This window comes from Triticum aestivum, chromosome 4D (assembly GCF_018294505.1).
Source record: "Triticum aestivum cultivar Chinese Spring chromosome 4D, IWGSC CS RefSeq v2.1, whole genome shotgun sequence".
In the NCBI taxonomy this organism is placed as follows: domain Eukaryota; kingdom Viridiplantae; phylum Streptophyta; class Magnoliopsida; order Poales; family Poaceae; genus Triticum; species Triticum aestivum.
Window position 1 is genome coordinate 123,825,167 of NC_057805.1, and position 12,117 is coordinate 123,837,283.

At 47.2% G+C, this 12,117-nt stretch overlaps 1 protein-coding gene across 1 annotated transcript; it reads left to right on the forward strand.

The window, feature by feature from the left end:
* Positions 1-6,023: 6,023 nt before the first annotated feature.
* LOC123096789 (NADH-ubiquinone oxidoreductase chain 4-like) lies at positions 6,024-11,816 on the forward strand. The gene is made up of 3 exons (XM_044518568.1): positions 6,024-6,204; positions 9,637-10,059; positions 11,714-11,816. The coding sequence occupies exons 1-3, from the start codon at positions 6,039-6,041 to the stop codon at positions 11,800-11,802; spliced, it is 678 nt and encodes a 225-aa protein (XP_044374503.1). The 5' UTR covers positions 6,024-6,038; the 3' UTR covers positions 11,803-11,816.
* The last annotated feature ends 301 nt before the right edge of the window (positions 11,817-12,117 follow it).

Consider the following 12,117-nt stretch of genomic DNA (forward strand, 5'->3'; position numbering starts at 1 on the left):
CTGAAAAACCATGCAACGCAAGTAATTTTCCACACACTGATTCACACGTTCTGTCTGGCCATCTGATTGTGGGTGATAGGCAGAGCTAAACCTCAATTTCACTTGTTGTGCTTTGAAGAAGGCCTGCCACATGTTAATTGTGAATATCCAGTTTCTATCAGAGACTATTGACTTTGGCAATCCATTCCACTTGAAAACATTATCCATGAAAGCATGAGAGACTGATTGTACTGTATAAGGGTGAGCAAGGGGAATGAAATGAGAATATTTAGTGAACCTGTCCACCACCAACAATATGACTTCTTTGCCCAATGATTTGGGAAGACCCTCAAAGAAATCCAGGGAGATGTCAGTCCAAGCAGAAGTAGGTAATGGCAGTGGATCTAGGAGACCAGGGTAGTGGCAATGCTCTCCCTTGACTCTTTGGCAAACTGCACACTCATGTAGAAAAGTTTCAATCTCCTGGCCTGGCGCCAATAAAATCGCTTTTTTACCCTTTGATAAGTAGCCACAATGCCTGAATGGCCTCCTATGGGAGAGTTGTGAAGTGAATCAATGATTTGGTGTTTAAGAACAGCATCTGATCCCACATATATTCTTCCTTTATATCTCAAAATGCCAGAATGAAGAGTATAAGGGGGTGCTGCATTGGCTGATATAGTGAGCTTCTCAAGCAGAGATTTGCAGTGATCATCATTAGTGTAGCTGGTTTCTACAGTTGAAGCCCAAGCAGGAGTAACTGCAGTGACTGCCATCATAAGAGAATCTCTTCTGCTCAAAGCATCTGCAACCTTGTTTTATTTTTTTTGTATTCAATCTTGTAATTGAATTCAAGCAATTTTCACATAAGCTTGTGCTGGATGCCCTTAGAGACTTTTTGTTCTGTGATGTATTTAAGGCTCTGTTGATCAGTTTTGATCAAAAAAAGAATTGGGAACCAAGAAAGTAGTGGCGCCATCTCTTCAAGGATTCCAAAATAGCTAAAGCTTCTCCTTATCATAAGTTGACATAGCTGCATTTCTGGGTCCAAGGGTTTTACTGAAATAAGCAATTGGTCTGCCTTGTTGCATGAGGACAGAACCAATACCTTGACCTGATGCATCTGTTTAAAAAGTAAATGGTAGGGTCAAATCAGGCAAAGCCATAATAGGAGCAGTGACCAGACAATTATTCGATGTTGTGAAGGCCTCAATTTGAGCATCTGACCACTGGAATGAATCTTTTTTTAGACAGTCATGAAGTGGCCTAGAATTGATCCCATAATTCTTGACAAATCTTCTTTTTCTGCAGCCATACCAAGAAAACTCCTCAACTGAGTGATGGTCTTAGGTGCTGGCCATTCTTTGATGGCAACTATTTTGTGGGGGTCTGTAGATAGACCCTATCCTTAGATAACATGCCCTAAATACTCCACTTGAGGGACAGGAAAACTGCATTTGCTAATCTTAGCATATAGTTTTTATGACCTTAGAATGTCCAGGAGTAACTTTAGATGCTTGATATGAGCTTGTTTGGTCTTGCTATATATCAGAATATCATCAAAGAATACCAAAATGTATTTCCGGAGCAAAAACATGATTCATTAAAGATTGGAAGGTAGCAGGTGCATTAGTGAGTCCAAATAGCATCACTAAGTATTCATAATGACAAAAATATGTCCTAAAATTTATGAATGTCTTCTCTTCTCATTCTTATCTGATGATAACCTGATCTCAAATCAAGTTTGGAAAACAGTTGTGCACCATGTAGCTCATCTAATAGATCCTCAATGACAAGAATATTGAATTGAATTTCTGCACTTAACCCGAAAGCAAGTTTGAAAACAAGACCTGCTCTGTGAAGTGATGGAAGTAGTGAAGGTTTAGGCTTCGGATCTGTGAAGTTCAGGTTTTGGAGTAGAGGTCAGAGGCTAGTGCGGGTAGCCCTGTCGGAAACTAGAAAGAAGAGGCTGATGCACCTGCCTGGCGGTGGGTGGGTTCAGCTCGATCAACTGGCATAGGAGTTTTTTCTCTATCTTGCTCCATGGTGTTCAAGCAGTGCGTCCAGAAAGCTGTGATTCATGGGAGGGAGCAGCTTCAATAGCTTTGGCTGTGAAAACTCTTGGTCTTGGAGCATCAGTGTCATCAGTTCACCCAAGATCCGCAGGACAAATAACTACTAGGTTTGTGCCAGAAAAGCGTCTTGCGTGACGGGGAAAGAGTGGAAAAACAAAGAGATTCATCAGCTATGGAATCTGACAGGTATCGGTATTGAACAGAGGGGGCTGTTCACAAAGCATCCCATGGATGGTAATGGTGCTTCCCCAGCTGCTGTTCCTACTCCTTTGGCTGGTGCCAAATCAGGTGACTTTGAAGTTGAAGCTTGCCCGCAGAACGATGTAACCATGCTGGTAGTACTATGATTGCCTTAGAGCGCAGATGTCTCTGTCCCTAGGAACGTGATGCTTAGGTGCAAGGTGAAACACAAGCAGGAGATCGAGAAAAGAAATCATACGGATTGCAACCTACAGATGAAGAATCTGCTTCATTGTTCCGACCATCTATATCAGATGTTTAATAAGAATAGGAATCAAATAAGCTGCTGATTGACTGAGGAAGCATTTGAAAAGAAAGGAAGGGTGATGCTTGTTAAACAAAGCTGCGTGTGGGGCCGCCACGTATAGCTGTAGTTTCTGCTGTAGCATCGGTCGGTCATTTCCGTTGTTGCTGTAGTAGCATCGATTATTGCTCAGGTTACGAATGACCCAATCTATCTATGGCAACCACCCCTACTTTTAGTAGATGGAGATGCGCACCTAGAAAAGACGGATGAAAGAGAACCTGCCCTTCTGACTTCTTCTCTTGTCTGTCCTTTACGCAAAGCGATCTATGGTCTCAACAAGCCCCGATAGCGTCGGTTTTTGAAGTTCAGCACAGTGGTTATGTTATCCAGGCAGGGTTTGCTCGGAGTGATCATGATTCGGCCATGTTCGTATCAGTTTATCCTCGAGGACGTGCTATTCTGTTGTTGTATGTTGATGATATCAAACTGACTGGTGATTACTCCGTTACCATATCGCTGATCAAGTGTCGCCTTCATCAATTATTTGCTATGAAGGCGCTGACGCGCCCTAAGCCTTTTCTTGGCTTGGAGGTCGCACATTCTCCTCGTGGATATTTGGTATCTCAGATCAAATAACGTCATGACTTGATCACTCGAGCTCAACTCAATGATGAGAAGACTGTTGACACTCCCTTGGAGCTTTACGTTAAACTCCATCCGACTGATGGCTCACCATTATCTGATCCGATGCAGTACAGACAGTAGGTCGGTAGTTTGGTTTATCTGACGATCTCTTGCCCAGATGGCTTTTCCTAAGAAAGTCAGCCTTTCATGGCTGCCCCCCGGTCAGTTCACTTTGCAGCAGTTTATCGGATTCTTAGATATATTCGAGGTACCTTTTCTCGAGCCATCCTTTTTTCCGTCATCGTCTTCTTTAGAGTTGCGTGCAACTACTGATGCCAATTGGGCCTTCAGATAGGTGCTCAACTACAGGCTTATCTATTTTATGGGGAGACGAGACACTATCTTGGATGAGATAAAAGCAATAGATAGTTGCTCCTTCCACTGCCGAAGCGGAGTACCGTGCCATGGCACACTACTAGATAGATTGTATGGCTCCGTTGGTGACTTTCTGATCGCGGGTTTCATTTGAACAACCCCAACGCCATTCATCTTGCGTCAAATCCGGTCTTTCATGCAAGAGTTTCATTTTTGGCCGCTACTACGTTCGTCGAAAACTTCTTGATGGCACCATCATCTCATTACCTTATTTTTTCCCTTCGACTTCGGCTATGACCAATGCCCCACCTAGCTGAATAGGCGTAACAAAGCTACCTGAAAAAGGCAAGGTGCACCTTAGATTGAAATCGACAAATTGCGTTTTGCCAGATGGATTCTTTAGAAAGATTCCCGGATAAAGTTCAGTATAATATTTAGTTAGAATCTAAATAAAGGCGCATACGTGGGCAGGCAGGGGGCCCCACTACTTCTTCATTCAGGGGGGGGGCTAGCCTCATGACTTCCCACTGGGCGAGGGGTGCACCTAACCCACCTACTCACTCATCAATTACGGTGTTCAGCTGACTTGCACAGAAAGACCCCTATTGTTTAGTAATTTGGCGCCCCATCTTTTGATTGACTGTTGTCAACTAATCTTTTCAATGTTCAATTCTACTCTATGTTAGAACATTTCTGTGAATGCTATTTCGATCTAAGTGGTCCTATTCTCTGTCCGTGCTAGGAAGCATTACTCCTCTTTTCATTCCAAATTCTTCAATAAGACCGATACGATTGATTGGTCTGTGCGTTTCTCTTATTACTTTTTTGTATCCCCCTGTTTCTCGGATACAATTCGATCCTTCTACGGCCAAATCTCAATTTGTGGAAAGCCTTCGATGGCTTCCTTATGAAAACATCCATTTGTATATGGGTATAGACGGTCTTTCATTATTCTTCGTGATATTGACCACATTTCTGATCCCTATTTGCATTTCAGTGGGTTGGTCTGGTATGAGCAGTTTTGGGAAAGAGTATATTACAGCATTTCTAATTCGTGAATTTCTAATGATCGCCGTGTCCTGCATGCTGGATCCTCTAATATTCTATGTTCTTTCCGAAAGCGTGCCAATCCCTATGTTGTGCGGAGCTGAGCATCTTCTATTCGCTGGGATCAAGCTTTTCCTCTGCAGGGGCCTTGTGCAGTAAACCCCCTACGGGCGGTCCCCCGTCATCGTAAAGTAGTAAAGGTCCCCGCGAAGCTTTCGGGAAGAGGGGTAGTCTTGTGCGTAAGCATAGCATTTCTGGTCGAACCACCGAACCACACATCTTTTTTTGGTGGGAGGGTACTCCGAGTAGTGGGTACCTCGTAGGACCTCGACCCGCCTACTCAGGTCTTTTATGGATATGCAGGAAGGGGTGCTCCTAGGTGTGTGTAGGGGGTGTGTTTGTTCGCGAGAATGTATTCCTCGTCAAGTCAGGGGGGTGTGGACACACTTGCGCGAATTCGGGTAACGGCTACAAGGGATAAAAATAAAGGAAACTGTACCCGACCAGGGATGGACGTAAACTCGTAAGCTACCGAGGGTAGGGATAATCGTCCAGGTCTTATTTAAAAAAAGCCGCCCCGCCACTGCAGGCAGGTTAGTTCCTCTGTCGTTGCCGGAGAGTTCTTGGCGAAGAGACCTTAGGATAAGTTGCTAAAACAAACGGAGGGGAGGATCGACCCATTCAGTAGAATTCCGAAGAAAGACTGTTGGCAGCAGGTGGAGACATTTCTTTGGCCCCCTTCCAAATAAATGCGGGCAGGGTAGAGCTCGGCAGAGGGTTCGAGAATAGGGTAGGGTTTTTTACGGTCGGGTCCCCTACCACTAGTCCGGCTAGCCTTCTTTCGGGCAGGAAGCAGGCCTAAACGACGGGCGGGCATCTCCCGCTACGCAAGCAGCATTGTTCGCCACCACCCGAGAAGCAAAAGATTCTAGAGTCAAGGCGGAAAAGACAAGCATAGTGGTCGAATGACAAGGGCCGACGACGGAAGCTCGGGACGGAGCCGTATGATGCGGAAGTCTCACGTACGGTTCCCTGAGAAGGGAGTGGCTACCCACTGGAGCTTCGACCAACTACCACCGGTCCGCTTTGGGGCCACCCCTGACTCTACCATCATTATAGGGGTATGGGGTTCGAGACAAAGAAAGATCAAGGCAGCATATCAGTTTTTCCTATAACTTGGATCTGTTTTTATGCTATTAGCTATTCTGTTGATTCTTCTCCAAACAGGAACCACCGATTTACAAATTTTATTAACCACTGAATTTAGTGAGCGGCGCCAAATCCTTCTATGGATTGCTTTTTCGCCTCTTTTGCCGTCAAAGTGCCTATGGTACCAGTTCATATTTGGTTACCCGAAGCCCATGTAGAGGCACCTACGGCTGGATCCGTCATCTTGGCTGGAAATTCTTTTAAAATTGGGAACCTACGGGTTTTTAAGATTTTCAATACCCATGTTTCCCGAAGCGACACTTTGTTTCACTCCTTCCATTTATACTCTAAGCGCGATTGCTATAATATATACTTCCTTGACCACTTTAAGACAGATCGATCTTAAGAAGATCATTGCCTACTCCTCAGTAGCCCATATGAATTTGGTGACTATTGGTATGTTTAGTCGGGCGGCGGCCGTTAGGTCACCTATTTTGAGTTATGGACACACAAGCAAGGCCAAAACATGTGTGCCGGGCGTGCGACCCATCAACCTACTAGCAATAGGGGAGAAAACTTAGCATGTCGCAACAAAAGCGTCGATTCGAGGCGTCAGCAAAACACCGCCGTCTGTTCCTAAAACAAAACCCCTTAGCGCCCCGGGACGGGAGTGGGGGACGGCCCTACGCAGACAGCAGCAGCACCGGCTCTACGAAGTCCGAATCGAATCTTTCGGTTGGCTTTCCCGTGAATAAGAATTGTTGGGCGCGGTGAAGCGAGCGCTTCTAGCTGTTTCGCTTGCTTCTTTCTTATTGTGGCGGCTATTATGGCGTGGCTGAAATGAACGAAAAGCGAGATGATTCAAATCGATTGATAGATGGCCTGCTCTGTTCTGATAGATCGAAAGGTTTTCTATCAATAATAAGGGTTGACCTCTTTCTATCTATTGATGATACAAGATATCTATCTATTCTGGATCCATCAGAAAGAAATCGATATGTATCTGATTTTTTTCTACATCGTATGTAGAGCGCCCAAGCGTTTGGCCAGCTCAGTTCTATTATCCATCGGTCCAATGCACTGGCTCATCTCATGGAGGGAAAAAGCAAATGTAGTTAGTTGTCTTGTTGTTGTTCGCCGCCTCGACACATTCCCCGGCATCGTCCCACACAGAAAGAAAGAGCGTGGAGCCCCGGCCCAACCTGTAAGTCCGCTAACGTAAAGCGAGGAGTTGAGCCTGAACTGGCGAACCGAAGTCACTTTCGTAACCATACTTCCTACAGCTAACACGTGCCCAGTCCAGCGGGAACGCGAAGCGCAAACGAACGTCAGCTGCTATACCGAATCCCCCGCTGGCCATCGGGGACCTAGTGGTAAGGCCATGATCCGCAGGGGAAGGGATCACTCATTCTTCTATTGGGGACAGGTGCACGAACAACAACTCCAAACGTCAGACATCCGCCGCCTATACCTACCGTTTAGGTGGCACCAGCGAGATCCAGCTAAGGTAAGGAACTTCGTGTCGCGGCTGCTCCACTCCGCTGCGGTCTTTTGAACTGAACTTCGTTGCCTTCCCGCGCGCGAAACGAATGGGTGCTGTGTCGTGGGTCAGTTTTGGGGCGGGGGGCAGAGAGAGACCAGAAGAATGATTCATTTGGATCGACGAGCCATTTCGCGAATCAATAGAATGTCTCTCTATCCATATCTATTCTATCTTTATATGACGGGCCATAAAAAAAGAAGTATTTTTTATGGCATGCGGGATGATCGCGCCTAGTAGCCACATATCAGCTGCGCTCAATATGCGGGATTTCCGTTGGATCAGATCTTTCGCTTTGACTAATTTGGACCTAGCGAAAAGGACTCTAAGCCTTCGCGCAAACAAGCAAAGTAGAAGCAAGACGAGGAAGCAGAGCTGTCGTAGAAGCAGTAGCTTCCCCCGACAATATACAATACAACAGTAGCGACCATGAATAAAAAAGCCCCTTGTTTAACGAGTTCGCTGCTTTTCCCAGGCCGGAGAAGGGCAACTACTTATTGATTGATCGCCTTTCTTTGATATGTGTTCAATTTAGTACAATACAAACTACAACTAGATCAAAGCGGAAGGGCCACTCACTATAGAAGCTATAACTAGAAAAGCCCTAGCCAATAGTTTAGTAGTCGGCCAAACCCCCATGCTCACGACATGTTCTTGATATTGATTGAGTTGGAGGGAGTCAGAGACTACCACGGAATCCTTCCATAGTCACCCCGGTGACCTTCGTCACCAAAGCGTCACGACAGTTTCCAAGACCCCTCATATAATCTCCAGTGGGGATCAGTCGGAGCACGTAGGAATGCCGACCACTTCATAAGCCGCTGGCGGAGAAAGCTCGAAGAGCTTCCCTTCATTCGCTTCGCGGGAGTCGCACACAGCACATAGCTGGAAGTCAGAGGGCCCGTACTACCTACCTAACCCTTCGCCCCGAGGGACCGTAGAACAGAAAGCGCCTTCTAAACAACTCGGCAGAAGGGAAGGGGCCTATGTATTTGCATGACCCCTGCGGATTTGACCCTACCTACACCCGGAGCCAATCCCCTAGCGGTCCTGCCACCACGCCGCCGAACAGGAGCTCGTGTGGAACCTTGGATTTCTGGCGTAACAGCGGTGGAAGGTATCAAAATATTACGGCCGCATAACATAGTATATACGCTAAGGTCGGCCAAAATATGGACACCCGAAGGGCCCGGCGCGCACAATCCGATCCTATCCGAGCCCGTCATTGCATGCACTTCGGACAGCCGTCCGTAGCATCATAAGGAGCACCTCCCTTTCGAGGTACCCAAATGGAACGGTCTTTATTTGTGTTGTTGGTTGGTCTTTCTCAACGTGGTCTATAGCACGAAAAACCATTCTTTACAAGATAGGGCCGTTCACATGAAATAAAATACAAAATCCATTCTTCATGGTCGGGCGCATTTCTCCAAATCCTCCAGGATCACAAGTGGAACGCTAAGCAAGGGTGGGGAGGCTGCGAGCTCCGTGTCGAACAGAAAGAAGCAAGCAGGGGGTGTTGCCGTAGCGCGCTGGAGAGCAAGCGTAGGCAACCAAACTAAATAAGGCTACAAAAGTACCTAGCTAGCGTTTTTAAGCTGGCTGCCTTTTCTAGCACGCGTACTCTTCTGTGGAGTCGCACGGAACGAGCCTTGTCTTCCCTCCAACGACTAGCTCCCTTTTCTTGTTCCGGTCACCCTTCTCTTGCCGTGGAAGGACTTTTGCCTGTGGTGTGGTCCAACCCGTGGGCGGAGTCGCCCTCATCCCCCCATTGCTCAGTGCCCCCTGCAGCTTCGCTGGGCTTTACCCGCGTGGGCGCGGGCTTCTATAAGAGAATGAAAAGCTCTCTTTTTACAATAAAACGCGAACCGCGCGGAGCCCACCCTTTTTTGTTTTCTGCCGCCACTGGGTGGCCGCAGGGGAAACACAGCCCGGCCGCCTCTCGGGAAAGGGGGGGTGGGCCTACCTATCCCGAGGGAGCAGCTGAGAGGTTCCATATGCCGAGCCGAAGGGCAGAACTTCAGTGCGTGATCGCAGTATGTCACCTCGTCTCGTCCTCGCAGCATCGAAGAGTACCTATGCACTATGTTCCGGTTCACTGATAAGGAAGATAGAGTTGGGGTGGGGGTCTACGATGTGATACTATAGTATGCCCCGGGGAGAAAGATGCGCAACTCAAAACGGAAGCAGGAAGCGTGTTGTCAAAAATGTCGGAGGTTACCAGATCTCTGAGACTACCATCGATCCGACAGAGCAGAACGACCAGAAAAAGAAGTGGAGTTAGAAAGCCGTATGATAGGTGGTAACTATCTTGTACGGTTCGGGGGGTAAGCGGCGTACTCTGGGGGAATATTAGGCTCTATCGAACATACAGGGAATTGGAGGTAGCATTTTACTTACGTTAAGTCATGGACTGGTTTCTTCAGCCCTTTTTCTATGTGTTGGTGTTCTATATGACCGACATAAGACTCGACTTGTTAGATATTATGGAGGTTTAGTGAGCACCATGCCGAATTTCTCTACCATTTTCTTCTTTTTCACTTTAGCCAATATGAGTTTACCCGGCACTAGCAGCTTTATCGGGGAATTTCTAATCTTAGTAGGAGCTTTCCAAAGAAATAGCTTAGTAGCCACATTAGCTGCGCTTGGGATGATTTTAGGCGCGGCGTATTCCCTTTGGCTATATAATCGTGTGGTTTCTGGAAATTTAAAACCCGATTTCCTCTATAAATTCTCCGATCTAAATGGCAGAGAAGTTTCCATATTTCTACCTTTTCTTGTTGGAGGGGCGACCGTCCGTTGAACTACCAAAAAAGGGTAAACCAATGTGATCATGACATTGTAGGTGCTTGCGATGGGACGGATGCGACTTCCCTCATAAGTAATGGGTGGCATAGCCCGTAGCAGAAGTCCCCTTTTTTTATCCATTTCTTTATTACCCCAGAGGGGCCCACCCTGGTGGGACCGAGAGAAAGAAAGGACGGGGGGGGCGACCATGCATGGCACTTCTCGACCGTGTCTCCGAGGGACAGTTGAACGAGCGACTCATGAATGCTGCCGGGTCGGACGAGCCAATAACTCGAACGTGTTCGGTTAGTTTTTTGAGCAAGAATCACAGCGTTACCTTACCTTCACCATGATACGGACTCCAAGTTCTTATGGTAGAGCACGAGGAGTTTCCTTCTATATGATGATGAGAATGGAAACCAGAAGCACGACTGGGTCTTCGTAGTCCGAGATCATACTTATATATCAGTCACAGTAACGTAAGCATGAGACTTTTTGGTAGTACCGGTGAACCAGATGGCCGCGGCGAGGGAATCTGGGACGGAGGACTCGTAATATCTCTATAGATCTGGCAAAAGCGAAAGACCCCTAACGTCAGGAGCTGACCACTGAGCTCACTCAGGCCCCGCTGGGCGGGCCAGAGTGGGTGCGAGCTGAAATTGCCATAGCTTATGGTTAGAGCAATAGGAAAGGGCCCAGCAGAGAGAACAGTCAGGATAACGAGCGCGGAGCCCACTTGGCAAGCGGCAGGAGCAGCGGGCAAGTGCTTGCTTGGTAGGCCAACAGCCCTGTGAACCGGGCGGGGCACTCGACGAAAGGGGGCACGCTGAGCAAGTACGCAAAATTGGCCCTGCGGAGCTTTCAAAAAGAAAAGCAAGGACCACTACGGGAGGTCGAACCACGGACCGGAGGTAGTAGAACGTGATCCGCACCGGTCAATATTGGATCAAACAATAGGGGACCGTAGCACTGACCTTTTTTTTGCAAGACAATAGGTACTGTTCCCTACCGAGACAAGGGACACTCTCAACGGATCCTCCACGCGCTAGGCATACCATAGTTCTCCCGTGCGTCTTTATCGTGGCGGAAACAGAACAAGAGGGAAAGACCCGGCCGACTCGCCCAGGGCTCGAGGGCGAGCCATACGAGAGTGAGTCGAATTCTGTTTACGTTCTCGGTTTGGGTTCGGGCCCCTCTCGATCTTTTGCGTATAAGGGAAGGGGGAAGGAGTCTAAATCTATGGACATTAATGAACCACCATTGATGGACGTTGCACATGACACGAGAAATTCGAATCGACGGTCCGGTGCTAATAGAAGTTGCTTACTCTCCGTCTAGCGAAGGTGCCAGATCCTTAAAGTAAAGTATCTATCAGCCTAATGTACCAACCACGTGGTACGACGGGCACTCAAAGACCTGGTGAATGAGGGCCCACCCCACCCAAGAGCGCTTATGTCATATGGGAACTCTCGGCTGGAAACAATCCTTATGGTTTTTATATTCGGTTAGAATAATAAGAAAGAATCAAAGTCCAGGTTGGTTGGTGAGCCTAGTGATAGGAGACTATCTAGCTTGGTTCGGAGAGCACTTGTTGGGTTTCAGATTCGTTTTTTGCTAAATGTTACGGCCTAAATGCTGAACTATTGACCCTACTTGTTCGGATGGGTGTTCACCCCAAAGTGTTCCCGGACTGCATGCATACATCCGTAAGTAACTTAGTGCAACATGGCAAATTTCATTGAGAGGAATCAGCAAAGAAAAGAAATCTTCTCCGGGTGATCAAGTTCCTTTTTCGGTCTGGGCCACGTCTTTGCTTTCTTCAGAGGCCCATTTTCCTGGGCATCAGTGAGTGGAATACTTAACAGTGATTACATTCTTATGTAGATTCCATTGCTCGAATGGGACTTGTTTGTTGGCACCAACCTCAATAAGAAGCAAGGGAGTGGTGCCGAAGCGAACGGAGCTGCAGAGCCGTTTGTTTACCAATCCGCCAACTTAAGCTAGGAAAAGTGTAAGAGACCGTGCATCTTCATGTAAATAAAGGTAAATAATCTCAG